This window comes from Delphinapterus leucas, chromosome 4 (genome assembly GCF_059928025.1).
Source record: "Delphinapterus leucas isolate spDelLeu-1000000601 "Yukka" chromosome 4, BTC_Dleu_Yukka2, whole genome shotgun sequence".
In the NCBI taxonomy this organism is placed as follows: Eukaryota; Metazoa; Chordata; class Mammalia; order Artiodactyla; family Monodontidae; genus Delphinapterus; species Delphinapterus leucas.
This window is the reverse complement of record NC_143132.1, coordinates 133,886,028-133,909,246: the sequence shown is the minus strand read 5'-3', so window position 1 is coordinate 133,909,246 and position 23,219 is coordinate 133,886,028. Positions and strand designations below refer to the sequence as shown.

The following is a 23,219-nucleotide window of genomic DNA, read 5'->3' as shown; positions in this document are numbered from 1 at the left end:
CAGACACTACCATTTTCACATTGAGCAAAACAGTGTTCTAATTGTCTGGTGCTCATCCCTCACAAATTATACATAATCCTTGATCAGTTTTTCCCAAAGATCCCAAGCCCCTCTAAGCTTCCACTATTGAATGGAGGGTGCCTCAGCAGTCTGTTCATTTGATGCCACTGCTTTCCACCAGGTCCCTGATAACTTACTCTTGGTTTCCTGATATGGCTTCAAGTAGTCATACACCCCACCCCCTTAATGACAAAATTTTACAACCCCTGTTGTCAAAGACCCTTGTTATTGTGGTGTTATTGGTGCCTGACAGAGAACCTTTGGGAACTGCCCACTGCCATCCAGGGAACCCCAGTGAAAGTGGGGGTGCTCAGGCTCATATGCTCCTCTCCAAGGTGCTGAACCTGCACGACACACCACGTCACAACCCTTTCCTCTAGCATAGCGGTCACTCTTGTCCAATCCCTCCCAGGAAGGCTACAGCAAGTGAAGGAATGGTGGAAGAGGAATTGGTGCCTCAGGGGGAAAAGAAAAATGGAGAGAGAAAGAGAGAGAGAGAGAGAGAGAGAGAGAGAGAGAGAGCTGAACTTAGTCTGAAGAGTGTCAAAGCTACACGTGGCAGCCAGAGAGAATAAAGAGACGTTCTTTGTTTTGACATTGTTTTCAATAAACAAGTTACCAAAGAAGGAACCACAGCTGAACATGAAGTTGACCTCATGTTTATTTGGTAACTCTACAGCCTTTTTGACATTCACAAACTTTCCCCTTTTTGGCTTATGTTACCCTCCAACCCATCCTGCTTTCAGCCCTGTATGCTGTATTGAGGGCAAAGGCGTAACCACCAGCCTGACTTAGTTTCCTGCATATTTTGCTTTTATATAAAACCTCTTCAGACCTTCATAGCCCCCATTTCCATGTCTGCCTCTTCTCCCTGATTCTTATCTATTTCTCTATAAAATCTCAAAGACCTTTATTCTTCCCTAGGAAGACTTCCAATCACTCAGACATGGTTCCTTAAAGTAGCTATGTCACAGTGAGCAGTGAGTAAAGAGATGTCCTGATAGTACTATCACTTTTGATAACCAGTCCTGGACCACTCCTCACATGTCTTCCTTGCCCCTCACAACACACTTTTTTTTGCCATCCCTATCCCTGATGTTATTTTCTGATCTCCCTTTCTCTCCCTTCTTAATCCTCAGCCCACATTAAAATATGCAAACCACATATTTCCAAACTAAAATCTTGACTCTTCTCAGCCATGAGAACACTGTTTCTGCATTCGAGAGTCTTGAGTATCAAATGTCCTTTTTGGTTCATTCACAAATCCTATCTCAACCCTTTATCCTAAAGGAAGATTGCATAGAGAACACAGTTTGCTATAGGAGTATAAAGGTGGGGTTTCCCTGCCAGGAGGAAGGAGAATAAGCAAGACCAGATACTGGTCAAAGCCAGACAGCCTCTTAGAAGGCCAGAAAGCAGATGTATAGATGTACACAGAGGTTCTGAGCCCAGGAGGTAAAAAGAGTTGGAACCATTCTGGAGACACAGCCCTATACTCAAGACTAGGGCTCTACCTGGGATGTGTTTGCAAGGGTTAGGTGTCCCAGAGGGTATAGACCAGAGCAGAAAGCCTTCAAGGTGTTTCTCCCCAAGTACAACTCCAATCTTGTAGGCAGGATGCCCAGACACCATCTCTAAAAATTTTGTTCTTCATTGATCTTATCATTCCTCAAACATCCGTTTGTAACTCTTCGTGTCTGTATCACTTGCTTTGACACTTAACTGTATGTGCCCACAATTCCCAGTACTCTGTAGGTAAGGGGTCTTGCCTCATTAATAAACATATGGGTTCATCTTATCTTCATGGATGTCAGCATAGGTATGGGCATCAGGGTTTCTGCTCAAGGAACAAGTGGCTGAATTAGATTAATCTTAGTTCAACGAGTGGGTCAACCAGATCATCCAATAATGACAATACTAATAATAATAGCAGCTGACATTAACTGAGTTTTTCTGGGTACCAACCATATAGCTAAACTCCTTGGACTTACTAACTCATTAAATCCTCAAAACTACCATTTTTCAGATGAGAAAATTAAGGCTTAGAAGTTCACATCCCTAAGTTTTGCCAGCAAGAGAATATTTTTTTAACTTTGTTGCTGTGAACATTTAGGAGGTTTGTTGGTTGGTTTCAGAGACCTCTCAGAGTCTGGGGAAACAAGTATATGTTCAAGTACATGTTCATTTTTCTCAGGAAAATCTTTGTTGCTCTCATCAGATTCTTCAATGGGTCATGCACACAAAAGGGATGGCCTCATCTATGGCCTTATGCAGAGCAGTTCAATTCCAGCCTGCACAAGGAGCCTCCCAGGAGAGCATTGCCTCGCTGTGATTGTCACCCTCACCTGCTCCCCATGGGGAGGACACAGACCCTGGCAGCAGCAATGCACAGTTAGCTGGACACTGCCTGCTCTATACCTCGGACCAGCCAGAAATTCACATCTAAATTCTCAAACCAGGATGTTGGCTTTATTAAGATTCCTAATAAAGAAATTGGCTTCCGGGGCTTCCCTGTCTTCAGCAGATTTTCCCTTTGATTACTCAAGAGTGCTCTTATTTCCAGCTTTATGCCTACAAATAAACTCAACTACTCTCTCCCACCCACCCTGTCTCTCGATTCTTTAAAAAAAAATCATCTGGCCCAAAGCACATGAAGAAGCAGGAGATTCTATCTCAATGTGACAACACTTGGGCTAGCCCTATGGCTCTAGAAGGATCATTTCTGCTTAACTCTTTGAAGTCCCAACGCCATCCATGCTCCATGCAGTCTGAGCCAACCTCTCAGGCACATCCTGGAAGACCCTGGAGACCCATCCCTACAACCCAGAATCCACCCTGTTCCTTCCACCCAGACAGAGGATCACAGCTCAGCAGTTTTCCCATCCTTTAAAAGGACTGAGTTTTCCTAGCCCTTTCATCAGGAAGCTTTCATGAGTAGTAACCGTGGCAACAGATCAGAGAGGCTTCAAAAAGCCTGTCTGTATGTAATTAAGAAAAACGAGGACACGGACGAGAGAGCAGGGAGTTTAGACAAGGAGATCCTGGCTCTGAGCCCTGCCAGTGTACTTCCCAAGGGCTTCTGAGGACGGAGAAAGCAGATTTTCTTCTCCCTCTGGCCTCCCTCTCCACTCCCCCTTTAAAGTTTTGGTTTGCTGGTCTCAATTGGCCTCCTTCCTGAGGATGTTGCTGGGGACCCCAGTGCTGGCCAAATACTCTCTTCAGGGGGAGGGCCCCAAACCCAGGGATGCAGCCTAGATGGGTAGGAAATGGCCCTAGCACTTCCTCTAGGGAGATTTATTTGGAGGCCAAATCTGCTCTCTGGTTAGACTCTTTGTTCAGGCATAGGAGAGACTAGGCTGCCTACTTGCAGGAATGCATCCTTGTCATCAGGACAATGGAGCACAAACTTGAGGACAATCATTGTTTTAGCTGCCCAGACACTGGGCCTGGCTTGCCTGGCCTGGAAGAAGCCTCGTGGGAAAAGGGACAGGAGCAAGCATTGTGGGGAGGCAATCTGAGCCTGGGGATGGCTTTATTTCCTGACACTTATTCTTATCTGGAACCATCTCCTTTATCTCTGTGTTTCCTTTTTTCCTGTCAGATTTTTCTCTCCATGTAAGCTCCATGGGAGTAGGAGCTTGTCTGGCTTGCTTTTTCCTATTTCCCAAGTGCCCAGAACAGTGCAAGAGTATTTATTAAAAGAGTGAGAGAGTGAACAAATGAATAATGAATTGGGTTCTAGCCATCGTTTGTGGCCCAGACTTGGGTCACTTCCACAAGTATGTGCTGGGGGCCCAGGCACCGTGCACGTTCTCCGAGCTCTCTGAGTCTGCTCTCCAGGGAAGGCTCTTAATGTCTGTTCCTGCTCCTTGGAAGGAAAAAATTCAGATTTATGCAGCCTTGGACTCAGCAACCACGGCTCCCACAGAGCCCTGTTCATGCCCCATAGATGCATTTGCTCTGGAGTGCAGCCATGAATGAGGGGTGGTTACTTCATATGAAGCCTGTTTTTAAATAAACTTGAAAAATTCTTCTTGGAAACCCACTGCTTTTCTTCTTGCGTGGGAAGCAAATGAACAGACATGGAGAAAGTATTGACCAGGGTTGTTCTCCCCCAGCTGCCATGGACACCAATGGATCAGGGACGGGGCAGCTCCTTACCTGCCACTTTTTCTCACCAAAGCCTCTACCATTCAGGGGCACAAGCGGGGTCCTCCCTGCTGCTGCTGCTGCATCCTCTCTCAGCCCCACCACAGGGCATCATGTCTCATGCTGGAGAGGGGTGCACACACGTGACCTGAAGCCTTGCACACTGAGTAGAGGTTGAAAACTGGTGGAATGGGGCCTCTCCCAGGAAAAATGCTGAGCGTAAGAATCATGGAGACTAACCAGCCACCAGCCCCTGTTCACCAGGAGGCCACAGCATGGTGAGGACATATAAGAAGAGCCCATCACAGTGCAATGGTGGATTCTGAGTTAGGCATCCAGAAATGGGCTCATGGAAGCCCAGCGCAGAGATGCATGACTCCTGGTGGAATGTGCTGGATCTGGAGGGTGAGCAGGAGTTCTTCAAGTAGATAGAAGGAAAAGAATTCCAGACAGAGGAGAAAGCACAGTGCAAAGGCTTGGCGGAAGTAAAGAGAGCTTAGTGTGCACAGGACATCACAGGAATCTTCCTGTTCGTTACAATATGAGGGTTAAGGTCCAAGGGGCCAGAGATGAGATCAAAAGCAGCAAGACCACATGGGGACCTGAAGGACTTGGAAAGGAGGGTGAACTTTTGAATAATTGGGGTTTGAGTAGAAAACAGTATGATCCCATATACGTTTGGAACTTACGCCCTGGCAGGAGACAATGGATAGGGGACATGGAAAGTGATGTTAGAGAATTGTTAGGAGTCTTTGCAATAGGGCAGGAAAATTGACGAGGCTCATCATTGTGAGGCAGTGGAGATATAGAGGAAGGGAAAGATCAGAGGAAAGGAGATAAGCTGACAGACTGTGTGTTGGGCTCCCACACGTGGTGACCACACAGGGAGCTGTCAGGAAGGTAAGGACTGAATTATGTTCCCTGGATTTTTCAAGTAGGAGCCCCCCTGCCAAAAAAGGCAGGCATGGTGGTGGAGTGGGAGAGCAACCAGGCTGCAGCTGGCTGAGCAGGGAGAGAGGGAGGCCCAAAAGGGTGACTCCACTTTGGGAAAGCTTGGCTGGAGAGTAGATAGAGGACATGTAATATAGAGAAAGAAATGCCAGGTGACCATATTTTGGTTTTAAAATGGCAATGACTGGGCTTCCCTGGTGGTGCAGTGGTTGAGAGTCCGCCTGCCTATGCAGGGGACGTGGGTTCGTGCCCCGGTCTGGGAAGATCCCACATGCCGCGGAGTGGCTGGGCTCGTGAGCCATGGCCGCTGGGCCTGTGCGTCCGGAGCCTGTGCTCCGCAACGGGAGAGGCCACAACAGTGAGAGGCCCGCGTACCACAAAAAAAAAAAAAAAAAAAAAAAAAAAATGGCAATGACTTATTCACATTTAAGGGGATAAGGTGGAGTTAGGGGAGAGGGTGAAGTTGAAGTTCAAAGGAGAGAGGAGGTAACTGAAGTGGGGAGGTCTCCAAAGGGTGGCAGGGGTGGGTGGTCACTCTCCCTGTCGGTGCCTGTCTCTGCTCCTCCGCCCAAGGCTGCTTTCTGAGTGATAGCCTCAAGATATCATAAGGATGCAGCAAGATAACATGGTTAAAGGATTTACCCCATGCCTGGCATAGAGCACGCGCTTGGTGAACGTAATTATTATGATCATGAGAAACAGTGGCCTGTGGCTGAAGCTAGGCTGTCTGCTGTAACAATGAGACAGGCAGGGATGGCACTGACCACTGGGAGCTTGGGGTCTGAGTGTCATCAGTGCAAGCAAACAGACATGTCTAAGACAGGCACCGGCCGATATGGCCATTTAGTGACTAGTGCAGTGTGAGATGAGGCTGGCCACGACCTGTAGAAGCCCACCTAGCGTGGTCCCAACTGCCCGCCCAGTACTAGTTGTGTGCTGATTCCCAAAGAGGTGGATGTTCATCCCTGGGCATATGGGTGGGGAATTCTTGGACACTATTTGCAAAACTTTAGTAAAAATGCTTCATGAATCCTGCCCTGTCACAAGCATGCATGAAAGTTGTGCTTTAGCTCAGGCCTAATGGGCTTTATATAATACAGTACTGATTTTCTTTCATGTTTTAATACAATCCGATTTAATATTTGCTTTCTGCTCTAGCTGCTCGCTGTTGACTGATTCAACACAGAATCCTTCCCTTGTGCCCCCCGACCTTGTTGTTATTCCCTCATTCTGTATGTTGGCATTTGATTCCTGTCTCCAGCATGAATTGCCCTACACGCCTTCGTTCAGCTGGCGACAGTCACGTGCGTGAATTCTGAAAGCATTGCTATCCAGAGCAGTGGCTCCAACCGGCCCACCATTCAGGGGGGCGGGGGTGCTTCCAGAAGGGGTCCATTTCCATCAGGTGGATGCTGAAGATAAGCAGAGCTCAGCCTGGGAGCCAGAGGCTGTGATCTGCTCTGTTCTTGGGCAGGAGATTCTCCAACTTAATCTCCAAATGCTCAGGGCTGCGGCCGGCCATTAATTCGGCAGCATTTTTGCCCTCCTACTAGGGACCAGGCTTTCTAGAGTTTTGCAACAAGGCATTTCAGCCTTTGCCAGAGTGTGACCAGCAGCCATGGGCAGAACTTTCCAGAGGGAAGAGGCTGCCCTCCTTGAGTCCCTGTGAGCCAGGCTGATTTGTAGGAGAGGCAGTCTGTTCAAATGTCCTGTTGTCCGTTTATAGATTTGACTGCCAAATCTTGGAGTGTCATATCAGAGTTAGGCCAGCTCTTCCCTTAGTAGGAAAAGATAGTTTCACTAACAGGCAGCACAGGGCTATAGCTAAGAACGTGAGCTTTGGAATCAGGCAGATGTGGTGTCCATGCCAATTTTAGTTCTCATAGACCAAATGATCTCTAGCCAGTCCCCATTCTCAGCGTTAGTTTCCCTTTCAATAAAATTGAATTAATTATTGTACCTTCCCAATAGCGTTCTTGGGGTGGGGGGGCGTGTTAAATGCATGCAAAGTAGCTAGCAGAGTGTCTGGGACAAACCCTTGTGTTCTTCTAGTGTCATGGGGTCAAAAATGGTGGCTGCGTGAATTTCCTGACTTCATGCACCAAAACTTGTGCAATGTGAATATTCATCTCTCCAGGTCTTCTGGCAGCCCATCCTACAGAAAAACACTCCCAATGCCATGCACACACCACATAGATCCCAGATTGTATGAGATTTTATGCAGGATGCCTGGATATGTTGGGTCTCATGAGGGGTCACTCCTATCCCTCAACCCTTGAGTTCTACACCAATGAAGAAAAGACAAGGAATCCAATAGGAGTCCAATATACATACATGTTATTGATACTAAAGTTGCCTGGAGGATGCAGCTTGGTCCTTCAAACAGAAGGGCTTGTACCCAAGTCCTCCATCCTCCTCTCCCTTGGCACACATGATTCAACGAAGGAAAACCCCAGTGGGGATGACTAAATGAGAAGTGGGAGACAGGTTGTCATCTCTGTCATTTTTTCTCAGAATGGATTGAGGCATGGAGATTTGGGGTTGAGGGAGGAGAAGGGATGTGTGTATGTGATGAAAGTAGGAACACACCAAAGACAAATGGAGACATGCTGGGGAAACTTCTATCCAACCTCAATGTCCTTTTGTTGTCTCCCTATAGGTGTGCCATCAGGTCCCCGCAATGTCATATCCATCGTCAATGAGACATCCATCATTTTGGAGTGGCACCCTCCTCGGGAGACGGGTGGGCGGGATGATGTCACCTACAACATCATCTGTAAGAAGTGCCGGGCAGACCGCCGGAGCTGCTCCCGCTGCGATGACAACGTAGAGTTCGTGCCCAGGCAGCTGGGCCTGACTGAGTGCCGTGTCTCCATCAGCAGCCTGTGGGCCCACACCCCCTACACCTTTGACATCCAGGCCGTCAATGGGGTCTCCAGCAAAAGTCCCTTCCCCCCACAGCACGTCTCCGTCAACATCACCACAAACCAAGCTGGTAAGTCTGCAGGCATCTGTGCTCCTCTCTGTCTGTCTGCGGGGCTGGCTCTTTGCCACTTCTGTGCAGGAACAAAGCTTCGGCCACACATATCCCGTTAGTCTGCCCTCAGGCCTCCTCCCAGGAGTGAAAGTATTAGGCGATGGGCATTTGTGGCCATGGAGGAAAAGGCTATAGTGTTTCACCTCTGAGAATGAACTGGATTCTGAGGGGTTTTCTTGTGCCCAGTTCAAAAGCAAAGATGTACATCCAAGCCAGAGTACGACCCAGTGCTCTGCAACCAGCTGGGGCTCAACGAAGGTCCTTGGAAGGGTGGATGGACAGATGGATGGATGGGCAGGTGGGTGGATGGGCAGAAACACTGCACGATCTTGAAAACACCAGTGCGGTTTTATTAGCGAGCCCAGCGAAAGAAACTTCCCAGAAATCATGTGATAGTCAGGGCTGCCTTCACAGATTATTTTTCAATTAAACCCATGTAATTCAGCAGTACGTTCTCCTTTACAACTTGGTCAGCTGAATGCTAAACTGTTATAGAGACTTCAGATAGTTGGCAGTAGATCACTCCTGATGGCTGATACATCCCTGTGGCATGCATAGCTCAGAACACATTTTCTTCTCTTCTCTTTATTTCTGTATCTTTTGCTCTTCTGACCTTCTCCTTTTATTACTTTTCACACCCCTTGCAACAATCCATTTCTTTTTACATCCATTTAATCAGTCCATTCATGCACTCACTCATTTATTTATTTATTCACTCAATTATTGAGACAGTTATTCAGCATTTACTGTGTGCCAAGCTATGGATTAGACACTGTGAGGGATACAATGATACTCGGACACCATCGTTCCTCCCGTGAAACTCAATCACTGAAGGATTTTTAGGACATAGACACAAAGTACAGAGCTAAGTATTGTGTGCTGTAAACATGCAGTAAATACCAAAGGAGCTAGAGAGAAATGAGCACTCTCCCCCTTGAAGGGAAGGTGCAAGGCTGCAGAGGGGACATGAAGATCACGTCTACAGGCAACGATGGGGGTCGTGGGCAGTGGACCATGATCTTCCTTGGAATTATGGATTTTTCTCAATCAACAAATTCTAAAAGGACAGCTTGTTAGCGGAATAGCAGGACCCGACATTTCTTTTTGCTCCCTCTCCCTCCACATAGCCCCCAATTCTTGACCTCTTCTATTCTTCTCCATCCTTTCCTACTCCTCCTCTCCCCATCCCGAGACTCATTCTACCTCTTTTAACACCAGGCATCTTTGCTGGCACATGATTCCTGGGTTTAAGCTGTCAGAACTGCGAAGAAAAAAAGGTGTCGTCGGAGAGCATGGCTATCCAGATGGCTGCGTTGTTGCTGTGAGCGTGTGTGTGTTCGTGTGTGCGTGTTTGTATGTATGCGTATGGTCACGTGTTTACATGCATACGTGTGTAGTGAGAAAATAAGAGTGGAAGTGTGGAAGCCTCCAGCTGGTGACCACAGCCCCAGTGCCATGGAGACAAAGGTTGTGACAGCCCATCTTACTCAAAGAGAAGAGAACGGTAATTTCTGCATCATGATGAGCACATAACATGAGCAGCCTTTGTTAGCAGTATTTCCCTTGGAGAGTTTAAGGCAGAAAACTGGCTGAAATATTTTAGTGTCCCAGCTTCTGGGAATAATAATCCTTCCAGTCTGTCATGTTACGCTGGGCTTGGCTGTCTTTTCCCTCTCTCTAAGCATGTGTGAACAAACCTGCCACTTATATTGGTTTGCTTTGATTTCTGCCCCTCCCTTCCCTTCCCCTGCTATTCCCGAACCTGCCCATCTGCTTGTCTTGCCATCTGCACCTTCTCAGGCTGCCGTGGAGCTGAGGGACCAGGGCTTCTACAAGGGACCCTGCGTTACCAATATTCAAAATATTTATTTCTGTCCTTACCCGTTGGCCCCTCCAGGAGCATTTCTCATGCCCTTTGTTCGCCCTCTCATGGGCCCTTTATTCTTAACCTTCCCTGATTTTGTAGTCCCAGCCCCATTGTCACTGTCCAATCTATGATTTCTCTTTGGGAATTCTGGAATTTGGGTGTCAGAAAAGTTTACAATCAACAAGGTAAGGTTGCAAGTGCTTCTTGGTGGCATATGGTTATTATAAAATAAAGGTCAAGTTAACCAGCGGTTTCTCATCTGTGGGCTGTGGGGCTCTGAGGAGCACGGTGCTGTTTGGTGAGTCCACATGTGAATGCAAGTTACTTTCCACAAACAGATATTTGTTTAAAAAGATGAGAAGTTTCAAAATAAACACTCGAGCCTGTACCTCTGCAAGAAGAGTTTAGAAACATGAATGGAAGCCCCAGATTTTATAAGGGATGAAAGAGAGACTAAATAACAGGCATCATAAAATCCCTAGTGACTCACTCAGATCCATTAAGAGACAAGGTGGATGAACCCCTGTATCACCAAGAAGTCATGATATGCCTGTCCCCTTTCCAGAGCAGCCCTGGGCTCTTCCACTCTGGGCAAGATCCAGGTCAGCCTTCCCCCTCGGACCTCCAGGTATGGTGCGACCCTTGTCAGTACCTGTGGCCACATTTGTCCTACTGTTTGGGTCATGAGTAGGTAGACGGCAGGTAAAGAAGTTGACCAAGAGCTGTCCTGGAATCAATCATTAAATCAACTGCTAAGCGTTTACTGCGTATCTATTCCCTGCCTGGAACAGCCCAAACTGAAATGGTGGGGGGAGTATTGAGTGGGTCCTGATTGAGTCATAGTTATTATTCATAGTTTGTGTCTCTTTTGAGTTGACAAACAATTTTGGAATATACAAACTCATTTGATCTTCATAATTACCCTGTGACTTGTGCATCATTGTTCCCATTTTTCCTATAAGGAAGCAGAGACTTGAAGGGCTTGGGAAATCTGGGATTAGAAGGAGGGTCGGCAGGCCATCCATTCTGTTCCTCTCTTCTGTTTCCTGCCCTAAAAGGTGGGCAGTCCCTCTGGGCTCCCCATATCATAGCCTCCAAGCACAGAGGGGTTCTTCAGGGACAGCCAGTGCCATCCGGCTGAGTGGATGGTATCTCAGTGTGCAGGCTGATTACCCTTCCACAATCTTCTCTGTGACGCTGAGCCATGAAAGGCTTCCCCCTGCCTCTGGATGGAAATGGGAGATAGGCGTGTGTTTGTTGAGGGGTACAAGTTGTTCCAAGGTGAATTGGATCCTGACAATGGATATCAGGGTCACATGAGAGAAAGGTTTGGACAAGTTGTCTGCCAAGGGTTTTGGGCTTGATCTGAAAGTGAGAATCTATTTTGGGAGGCTGCTCACTGCTCTGGGCTGGTTCCTCCTCTGTTTAGGAGCTATGGACAGCATCTGTGGCTGGGTGTGCCATTCTTACTGTCCAGTAGAGGCAGGATTGTCATGCTCTTCTTCCTTGGGGCTGCCCAGATGTGCCACGTTGGTGCTGCATCGTGTTGCTCTCATGAGCCCTGCCCAGTGGAGGCAGGCAGCTCATCTTAGCTGATTTAGCTACCCGACAAAAAGAGTCGTGGTTTGTATCAGTCTATCAGAGAAAGTCACCAGTAGGCTTCTCTTTCTTTTTTTTTTTTAACATCTTTATTGGAGTACGATTGCTTTACAATGGTGTGTTAGTTTCTGCTTTATAACAAAGTGAATCAGCTATACGTATACATATATCCCCATATCCCCTCCCTCTTGCATTTCCCTCCCACCCTCCCTATCCCAGCCCTCTAGGTGGTCACAAAGCCAGTAGGCTTCTCTTGACCCTAGGGTTTTGATCTAAGGAGATTTTGTAGTCATCTTTTGGTCCATTGGATACATATTAGGTATAGTTCTTCCCTCGGAACCAGCATGACTGGGGGACACCACAGGGTCTATTGCATCCTGAGATCCAACAAGCCTTCATTTCCTTCTGTGATGACCCCAGTCAAGTATATAGTCAGACTACTCAAGGATCTTGTATCACTCGGAGAGTATCAGGATGGGATTCTCATGCGGCCCATAGGCTGAGGCAGAGGACTACCATTTTTGAGCACCTCCAGTGTGCCAAGCCCCTACCAAGTTCTTTAAAAAAATGATGTGGGTCATATGAAGAAACCGAGGTCAGAATGCTTTTGGAATTTGCTCAGCATCTCACAGCCAGCAAATGATGTTTCTGGGTTTCATACTCAGGTTTGTGGCCATTTTATCCTCAGACTGATCAAAAGTTGCATTATGGTGAGCTGTGTAGGTTGTAAGCTCCCTCTAAGCTATTGCCACGTAGCTGGGCCACTTTAGGTGTCAAAAAAATGTCCATCACCTTTGGTCAGGGTTGGTCATGAATTATGCAAGCTCAGATTTACGTGAGGTCTTTAGGGATGCAGCCTTGAGCTTAATACAGCTGCCTTGAGTTTAAAATAGGCCAGATCAGGTGGAACTCTCTCTGTTCTAGTGGCCAAGTGATCTGCAGAGAGGTTGTTATCACCAGTAACTTCTGCAGTCACTCTCCGGCACCTGGTCCCAGGTTCAGACTGATGGCCGGATCATCTGGCTGTCAGAGAGAAAGTGAATGACAAACTTTACTTCTCTTTTCTGCCAACTAGACTCTGAGTGTCAGAGTTGGGGAAGACAACCGCAGAGGAAATCTTGGAAAAAATACATAAGACAAATGAGACCAGCACATCTATAAAATCAACTTGTGGTGTGGTAAAATAAAGTCAGTAAATTTGGGAGCATCTGAGCCAGAGAGAACACACTCAAAGACCCATGAGTCCAGGCAGGTAATGGCAGGAGCGACATGGAGCCAGGAGTCACACAAGAGGGAGTGGTGGGGACTATATAGGGAGTTGAAGAGAAGAACAGGGGCAGCCCCTACTCAGCTCCAGCAAGTAGCGTCATACCCAGCGCTGCCAGATGTTATAAGCTGAAAATCCAGATTAAAAATGTTGACAACTAATTAGAAAATTTTAAAACACTTGAGAGGCAAACAAATCCAATTCTGGATTTGGCCTTTTGGCTGTGGCTTGCAGCCTCTGATTCAGAGGGCTAATCTGACTTACCCAGGATTGAATGGTGAGTGTGCTGTGTGGTGCCATCTCATCCCCCCTCGGGGCAGTCACCTTCCCTGACTCCTGGGCTCATGGTGGCAGCCGTGCAGTGGGGAGGGGAGACGTGGGGTTGGCCCCTCTCTCTGCTCCTCACATGACTCATGCAAGTTCATTGAATTGCCGTGATCCCTCCTTTCTCCACAGTAAGATGGGAGGACTGGCACCTGCTTCCTAGTGCTGTGTGACAAGCAAATGAGACAGAGGAGAGAAAATCACTTTGCAAACCGTGTGATGGACTGGGAGATGAGCATAATTTCTGAGAATATGTCCTGAGCCAGACAGCAATTTGCTGGGCTTCCCCCCGCCCCCAGGCTGTTTCCTTCCAAGGCCCCTCGTCCCTTTGTTTGGGACTGATGTCATCTAGATCAGATAAATGACAGATATTGGTTTGGCCACTCTTCAAGGAAGGAGTAGGCACCAGGGGAGCAGTGAAATCTGTGTTCCAGGGGGTTAGTGAAGACGGCAGGGAAGGAACAGAACCTGTATACCCGACATAGGCTCAACCTGCCGCTCAGAGGAGCCTGACTGTCTTTCCTCATCATGTGTTTGGAGATGCAGCACTTTTCCCTTCCCTGTATGATGCATCAGCAGCATTTATATTTGACATTTATATTGCGCACAGTTCATGTATGGCCTGTGGTGCCGACTGCATGTGAAATACTAACATGTACACCGTGCCCACAACACAGACACAAGCCGTTACTTAATTTTACTTAAAAAATACTACACTACTCTGTCAGTCATCACAAGCCCCTATAGTTTGTCCATTTTTAAGGCATTTTCAAAGTTCCTAGACAATTAAACTCACTCAGAGATGCTACTTTTCCCACACATGAATTACCCAGCCCACCAATTCCTCTGAACACATCACCTAATTTGCATTATTCCTTGGTTAAGTATAGTATTTGCATGCATAAAGAATAATCTTTGAATATGAAAAGGAATTTTATGATATTGCAATATATTGAGCTCTTTGGAGGGAAGATATTATGTAAATCTCAAAATTAAATATTAAAACAATATTACACTGCTGCCTGTAAAAATTTAGAGTGTTAAGATCCATATGCTGAATCTAGCCCATTTTTAAGGGCTGGTTTCACTGGAAATTAGCAGGTGAAATTTGTTCCAGAGCAGAGAAAAAGATTGAGTCAGAACATCAAAAAGATGGGAATGACTTTAAGGAAAACTTTCATTGAAGTTAATAAGGAAAAGTTAAAAAAAAACTTAAGTCAATGACAATTTCACTGCTCTTAATTCAATTTCATAGTTCATTTTATTGCTTTCTTCTCATTGTTAATCTCCAAAAGGCTGTTTTTATTGTTTCTTAAGTCCTGGCATTGAGGAGGAACTTCCAAGTGGCCTCAGAAAGGTCCTGCCATCTGCAAACAGGGGTTGTTGTCTCTTGAGTGGAGCAGGCCACCACATAGCATTGCCCCTGACCAAAGTCATGGCCTTCCACTCCCAGCAGCCTTGGGTTCTCCACTAGGTGGTGAGCTCTGCAGAGAATCAGACTTTCCAACCTACCCCACTGTCATGAGGGAGGGACCCACAGCACTAGGCATAGAACCTTGATAAATATTTGCCAGGCTCCTTTAATCCCTACACATGAGCTTTGGTATATAAATGTTTGGTTGGTGTGTAGTGATCAGAATATATCCTGGTGGTCCACGGGTGGGCAGGTGCTCCCTCCAGGTTAGCCAGGGGACCAGGTATCTTCCTCTCCTTTGGCTCTTAGAAGGAAAACTTAAGGGGATGACCTTAGGATGTTACCAGAAGCCCTGATGTACTCAGAGGAAAACAGTGAGATTCAAAGGGGGGTTTGTTTAAGCGCATTAACTTTGGAAATGCATTCATTCATTCACCACAATCTTTGTGACTGCCTTCCACATGCTGACTCCTTGGCTTCTGCTTCTAGGGGCTCCCATTCACTTACTCAACAAATATTTATTGAGGTCTTCTGTGTGTCATTCACGGCTCCAGGCCTGAGGAACACAGGAGCAAACAGCACAGACAAGAGTCTGTGCCTTGGGGAGCTCCCATTCTGATCCCCAGCACTCATTGAGACTGGGCTCGGATGCCTAGAAAGTCACCAAGGGGGATCTCAGCCGGTCTATGGGTACCACAGCCCACTGAGGTGCCAGCTCTCACTTTGCAAAAGTTAGGATGTGATCACATGCCATTGCTAGAAAGCATTTCAATCTGAGGAGGTTGTTGCTATACAGTGACAGTACAGGGTGGGATATTTTATTACTTACTATCTGACCAGTTTGAACTTCTTGCGGACAGATTTCACATGCTGGGCCACGCGGTGGTTGGGCGTAGGAAAGCTCCCTGTTCCAGGTCCTGAGCAATGCCTAAGATGCTGCTAAAAGCTGGAGAACAGCTGTGTGGCTCTGAGGATGACTAGAGGGCCCCATGGGCCCCAGGGACCTATTTGCTCATTTTACTACCTCTTGGGCGCTCTAAATACACGGCTTGTTCAGTGAAAATGGGACTGCCAGGCAGTGAGATGTAGTAAGTTCCTTCCCCTGTTCAAAGTCCAAATGAGATTGTTATCACCCTCATTACAGAGGGAGCCTCTAGTTTGATTACGAGATAGTTTATGTTCGCCTTGTGGCCAAGGCACAGGGGGCAGGAGGGAGGAGGAGACTGGTGATGAGTCTGTCCTCGCTCCTCTGGCAAATGTCAGTTCCAGGAGAGCATGCCCTCTATCCACCTGAGTGGCTACTGTTCCCCAGTGTCTAGCTAGGTGCTATTATTCCTCTAATAACAGCATTTGAGAAATGTTCATTGAATGATTTAATAAATTATCAAATAAATGTATGAATGGATGCCTCGATCCTTCTTAAACTCATCTCAGACATCAGCAAGTGGTGTGGCTTGAGCTTTCTCTGTGATCTTTCCTTCCTCCAGCATCTCTGTGCGGGCACTGTGATTGCAGTTAAGACCCCACGTTCTCCCAGATGTTGGTGAGACCTGGACTTCCCGGGTGCACTGTCCTCCCAAAACACGGCCCTGTGGGAGACACTCTGCTATGCCCAGGCTGGGCTGCCCCCTCCCACATAGGCAGGGTCCCAGCTGCTCCAGCAGGCACCAGTGGGGGTGTCGGGTTGGCAATTCTGACGCTGCTGTCCATCCACCTGCACACCAGCTCTGCGCCTATCATTTTCACAGCACCATCCATGTTAAACAGGCAGGAGCACCAGGGGTTTTTGAATGCAGCAATTAACAAAACAGTAATCAAGCTAAGTGTTTAATTTCAGAAAATTAACATCTTCTCTGAGCGGATGTGAAAGATGGGGAAAAAAGGCACATTAAATGTTCTGGGTAAATAAAGGCAAAGCCGGACTACAAATATTTTCCAGTGCAAGAGGGACTTTTTGCCAACCCTCCAGGCCCTGGGATCAGTTTCCTTCTGAGAGCTGAGCTGCAGCACAACCTCAGCTATAGAAATGAGCCCTGGGAATTTGAAGTGTGTGTGTCTCTCTTTTGCTTCCTTTCTTTTTCTTTTGTTTTCTTTTGTTTTCTTTTGTTTTCTTTTCTTTTCTTTTCTTTTCTTCCTTTCCTTCCTTCCTTTCTTCCTTCCTTCCTTTCTTCCTTCCTTCCTTCCTTCCTTCCTTCCTTCCTTCCTTCCTTTCTTTCTTTCTTTCTTTCTTTCTTTCTTTCTTTCTTTCTTTCTTTCTTTCTATTTTTCTGGACAGAACAAATGCTTTATGTATCCAGAAGACCTCAGGGGAAGAAGCATGCCTAGTGAGCCCTTCTGCCCCATAGAAACCCCTGATGTGTTTCTTGTCCTTCTCTGAGTGGTACTAGTTATAAGGATGGCGCATGAGTTCTTGAATGTGTAGGAGTTTTTTGTGTGCATGGGCCATATGTCTCCTGATAGACTGAGGGCTCCTGAGGGGAAACACCAGGTCTCACTGCTCCAGTAACCCTTGCACCTCAGTGCGGTGTCTTATGTGTCCCAGGAAGTCCTGTTAGGCCTGACATAATGCTCACAGTCTGGTGGCACCTCATAACCCAGTGGGCTGGCATTGGTTCGCAGGAACGGGTTTGCATGTGTGTAAGGAAGCTTGTGAGGAGGTGTGTATGTGGAAGGCTGGTTGGAAACAGGGCCCCCTGGTGTCTGTTGTCTCATCTGATGCCCTAGAAGGAGTAAGGATGAGGGCAAGGAAAGAGGCTTTGCAGGAGGGTCGCCAAGGTTTGAGGCCCAAATAGGCAGCCCCAAGGCTCCTGAGGAGGAGCCGCAGCTCAGCAGGGAGGTGGGCTTGGGAGGCTGAGTGGGTGCTGCCTCAGGGAGCACAGGGGAACCGTGTCCCCACAGGCCCACAGCTCCCCAGGGAGGGCCCTGGAAGTCTGGCTCAGGGAGCAGGTTTCCCAGGGGGCTTTTGCAGGCAGCCGACATGGAAAACAAAGAAACCAAAGCAGGAGAATAAGCGGATGGTTTGCAGTTACGTGGGAGATGTGCCGCGGGCTCCCAGAAGTGCACAGGGACCGTGGGTTCGGTTTTGCGCATGCGCAATTTGAGGAGACTTTGAGCACCCGAGTCGCGATATTATTGATGCAGTTGGACGTTCAGGCATCTATTTTCTCTGTAGGTGGGTGGTAAGCTTGGTTGCTGAGAGTGAAAGAGGAGACACTGGGGTTGAAGGGTTAAGGAGAAGGAAAAAAGTTAGGCAGTCCACTCCAGAGAATGGGAGATGGAATTGACCAGAGAAATTCAGCATTTCCAGAAAGTGTTTTGAAGGCTTATTTGAAGTTGGTGATCTTTTATTTACAAAGCTGCCCATTTGCCCTGTTTTGTGGCTTTCTCAGCAGTGCCTGGCTGCTCAGAGCAGACCCTACAGGAAGAGGATGGTGGGTCTCTCGCGGGTTGAGTTTTGCTGCTTGTATCCTATGGAAAGATAAAGGCAACTCACGCCTGAGGCTTAGGGGAGTATCGTCAATTACACTATTGCAAAATGGAACCCAAGCTGGATGATGCGGGATATGAATTGGGAGAGGGCTATGTAGAGACAAAGGCGGAGAGAGCCAGATGAGGCTGCAGCGGCTGGGGAGAGTTATCAGAGGTTGCCCCAGGCAGGATGCTTTCATTCAAGAATACTTGAACATGTGGCTTTGAAACTGGAGCACCTTCAGATGAGGCCAAGTCCAACTGTCTGGTGGGGAGGGTCAGACATGGAAGAGTAGTGGCGCTGTGTGAGCGTGTGCTGTTCAGGTGGGCATCAGAGTCACCCACAGGAGGGTGAGGCTGGGATTGAGAAGAAGATAGAGATGGAAGCCCAAGGCTTCAGTGAGTCAGGGAGTGATGTGGGAAGTAGTGCGCCGTGGTCCCAGGCTCAGGGAGCAACAGCCCGGCCGGCATGTGGACAGACGGGGAGGTGGTGAGCAACAGTGGAGAACACAGCCCACCTCCTGACCCTGAGATGTGCCGGGCATGAAGTCATACACTGCCACGCTGGAGAGAGCTGCAGGGCAGAGGGCGTGGAGGGAGTGCTCTGAGAAGAGCCAGGTGGAGGCCATGGGGGAGTTTTGGGCTCCTGAGCAGCCGTTTTGGAGGGCCTGGGGCAGCGGTGTGTGGGGTGGTGGAGGAGGAAGGAGGCCCTGGAAGTAGTGGGGATGGGGGTGCAGGGAGGGCTCCAGCTGTGCAGTGCCCTGCAGGAGGCGGGCTCTCATCCCTGAGGCCAGAAGACTTTGACCTCCGGGCCCAGGGGGGACAGTCACAGTGGCTGCAGGCGCGGCTCCCCTGCCTGGTGGCAGTGGCAGTGATGTCAGGCTTTAGGTGGTGGTGGGTGCCCTACTGAACCCCTGTGGGCAAGAGCCAGGAGTAATGGGACACACAGGGTGTCCTCTGCTCACTCCTGTGGCTTTCCCAGTACTTCCTTCTGTGCTCAAACACTCAATAAACCAGAGCTGCCGTTGCTCTGGTCCCACACCAGGAAGTCTGATGGGCCTGCCCCAGGCACCCTCAAAGCCACTCTGGGGTGCCTGCCTAGGACTGGAATCACCTGACAAGAATTCCCATTTCTCACACACCCCTGCATAGCCTCCTGCTGCCACAGGGCACAGCATTCAGGTTTGCTCCCTTTAACTGGCGCACCTTCTGGTTTCCCCAGGAAGAAGAAGGAACAGAGGAAAAGTGCCAGGCAGGGGTGACCCGGGGGCAGAGGGGCCCTAGGAACACACTGCTGAGGATGCCTCATCTTCCTGGCACAGGGCTCTCCTCACGTCCACCTCTGCTGGGACCCCTGATCTCTCCAAGGGATCAAGGGTCCCAGAGGGCAGCACCCACCCGTGAACGATGTGACCCTGACCACACCCCTCCACATGCTGGGCATCCTCCAGGGGCTCTGAAAATGCGGGGTGCTTGAGTGTAGGGGGAAGGGAGAGAGAGCCAGTGTCTGTCTCAGGGACAGGAACCAGGTTAATTTGGGCTCTGCTCTAGCCTGCTGGGGACATAGGGAAGAAGTTTCTCTCTCTTACCCTCAGTACTGTAATCCATAGACGGTAAGAAATGACAGAAAACTGAATAACATCAGATGTCCTTTTAAAATGTAACATTCTGGACTTCCCTGGTGGCGCAGTGGTTAAGAATCCACCTGCCAATGCAGGGGACACGGGTTCGAGCCCTGGTCCGGGAAGATCCCACATGCCGCAGAGCCACTAAGCCCACGAGCCACAACGATTGAGCCTGCATGCCACAACTACTGAAGCCCGCGCGCCTAGAGCCCGTGCTCCGCAACAAGAGAAGTCACCGCAGTGAGAAGCCCATGCACCGCTATGAAGAGTAGCCCCCAATCGCCGCACCTAGAGAAAGCCTGCATGCAGCAACGAAATTAAAAAGAAATAAAATTAAAATTTATAAAAAAAGAAATAAAATTAATTAAATTAAATTAAATTAAAAAATAAAATGTAATGTTCTGATTTCTAGATTTCTAGACAAAGTTTTCAAACTTCAACTTGCCTCAGAATCCCCTGGAGGGCTTGTTAAAACTCAGATGGCTGGGCCCCACCTCCAGGGTTTCTGATTCAGTAGATCGGAGACGGGGCTCAAGGTTCTGCATTTCTTATCAGTTCTTAGGTGATGTTGATCTGGGAGTATGTTTTAAGAACTAGCAGCGTCACGTAGATGATCCCAAGAAAGAACCCACACCCAATCAGAGGCAATATCAAAAACGAGGGCCTCTGCTGTAAACCCACAAACCCAGAGCAGCCCCCAGCCCCCAACGCCCAATGTCACAGGCTCCCTTGGCTTTTAGAACAAAACCCTTAGTGGATGGACCAGTGAGGGAGGAGCCCCTCTGGGGGGGTGGGGTTGACTCAGCCACCCAGGCTGGAAGCCCTCACTTTCTCTCCCACTCACACTTGGTTGAGCCCGTGACGAGACTCAGCCAATATTCTACAACAGCATCGAACTAATGCCGCCCACCCAGAGCAGTCCTCTGTCCCCAGGGGACTCAAGGTAGAGAAGGAGATTGGAAAGGGTTGTCAGGGCCATCTCAAGGCACAGCCCAGAGCAAAAGCAAAGAAGCCAATGTCCACACTAGGGGAAAACAATTAGAAAAATAATGAATTCTGCTTTTGTAGTCATGCCCAGTCTCCAAACTAATTACTTATTTGTTTAATCTACTTTGACCAGAAGTGTTACTGCACCAAAAATATTTTTTGAGTCAGGCTTCCTGATGTAAAATTCAAGCGTATTTGTGTAATGAAATGAGTTTTCGTCAACAGAGGCGGAACCTGTTATCTAAGCAGTACCTTCTCAACAAAGTTCTCTCCTAGAATATGGATGTCAGAAGAGACAAGATTCTTCTATGCACAGTTCATCATTTGCACAATTCATCTGTGTGCAAATTATTCTTCTCTGTCATCAGTACTATTGGGCCTGATGTCTTTACCTGACATTTAAATACAGATTTTAGTTTTTTCCTAAGGATGTATTTCATATAAGGAAAAAGATAACCCACAACCCTTAACTCCTCATATCCAACCTCGAGACCCATGCCTTTTAGGAACTCACATAATTTAATCTGAGGTCTCAAGGGGAATTTTGGAGGCTGCCTAGAAGTTTTGGATCTTTCCATGAAACCTTCAGAGTCTGGGCTGGGGAGATAGGAAATGGACCAGCCTCAGGGCTCTGGGACCCCTGCTTCTGATTCACCCAGAGCAACACTGCAATGTTCTGCTTCACACTTTATGCTTCAGGGAATCTTTTCTTGGTAGAAAGGCTTTTACAGCTTAAAAAGAAAAGTTAGAAAACCACTCATGTTAAGGTAACCTTTCAGTTGAAACATCTCAGTGAGATGGGAATGGCCCCAGCCTCCCCAGTTTCTGCCTCTGCAGTCTAGAAGCACTCCTGTCCCTACTGCCCTGGGACTGCTGTGTTCAGACCCACTCCACGTTCCTTCCCAGGTACAGGCTGCAGAATCACAACCCCGCCTCCCCTCCCCCGACATCCTTCTCCTTTAAAGGCCTATGTCCATGTTTGGTGCAACTGTGTGATCTTCCGACCCTTCTTACTTCCAGCGCCTTTGGGGAAGAGCCCGCAGCCATCCCAGTAAAGGCAAACTTTTACTGAACATCGATTAGGGGCTAACACAATGGGAAGAAGCTAAAAATAGGACTTGTGCCCTAAAGAGTTTATTCCAGTGATGGAGACCAGAGGTGATCACCTGGAAAGTTAGATCCCAGTGTGCTGTGTCCCAAGGTGGTAATTACAGCCCCACGAGAGTTATTAAAAGTAAGGACTTTGAGTTGGGAGGAGAGAAGGGACACTTTGGTGGGCATGGTCTGGAGTGGCTAAGCCAGGGCAGTGTGTGGCCTGATCTGGACCTTTGAAGGCTGGTGGGGTTATGAAGAGAGGTGGCCGTAGTGGGAGATCCCTGAAGCTGGGTTCTGCTGAGACTTAGTGAGTGGAACAGTGAGATGAGAGCAGCGGTCTCCTTAGAGGGAACCATGGGAGGCACCTGGACTGGCCAGTGGCTGCCACACTGTAAAATGTTAGAGAAGGAGTTGAGATTTTTTTTCCAATGAGGAGCCATTGAAGTTTTTTGAGCATCAGCAGAAGTGAGTAAAATGAGCTTTGGGACAGTTAATCTGGCTGCAGTATACTTTAAACTGAAGAAGCCCAGAGGTGGACAAGGGATCTGGGACAGGATATTAGGTGTAAGGCAATGCCAGTGACCAGACCAAGAGAAAGGTGGGCACAGAGCCGAGGGAACATTTTGACTCCTGGACCTGAGTCACACCATTGGATGGGTGGGCCATGCCTCAGCCCCTCCCCACAGTCACAAGCTCTCCTTGTCCTCAAGGACAAGGCACCCCGTTGTTTACTTCCTAGATTATGTCCCAGAGAAACTTCAGGTCATCTTCAGATGTTACAGGAAACCATCTTCCTCCTGGAGCATTTATCACACCCACCTCCGGGAACCCCGCTGTTAGCCTTCCCTTTCTCCAAGCCCATTCTTATTCATCACTCCACTCTGACTGGGTTGACATGTTTATTTATCTCCTCAAAGATATTTATCATACGAATACCCAAGGCTTGTCACTGGATTGTGCTCTTCACATTTACCTTGGGGAACGATGCCCACGGATTGATTTGCATCTGTGAACCGTGGTGGACCCAGAAGGAGGCTTTGGGCTGGTTGCCAAGTCCCCTGTGCTAGCAGACTGGATCTAGTTGGAAGAAGCAATGGACCACACGGGGCACATCCTCAGAACACTTGAAAACCTCATGACATCAGGGTTAATATTCTTGTTTTACAGTTGAAGAATTTGAGGCCCAAAGTAGTTAAGTAACCTTAACCCAACACCACAGAGTAAGCAGATGGCAGAGCCAGAATAGGAGCCCTCCTCTCTCTGCAACATCTCTAGAGCCCTGAGCACAGTCCGTCTCTATTTTTGCTAATTTCTACTTCCCTAGGCTGGGGCCCTTGGCTCCTTACTATTCCTTACCACCCCCCTTGTTTTCCTCA

General features: G+C 48.1%; 1 protein-coding gene across 1 annotated transcript in view; it reads left to right on the top strand.

Moving 5' to 3' along the window:
- Positions 1–4,577: 4,577 nt before the first annotated feature.
- The window catches only part of EPHB1 (EPH receptor B1), a 115,054-nt gene continuing 96,412 nt past the window's right edge, over positions 4,578–23,219 (top strand). Inside the window, exons 1-2 of the mRNA XM_089909931.1 lie at positions 4,578–4,614; positions 7,820–8,155. Coding sequence (XP_089766057.1) covers positions 4,578–4,614; positions 7,820–8,155 — 373 coding nt within the window. The remainder of the gene's footprint in view (positions 4,615–7,819; positions 8,156–23,219) is intronic.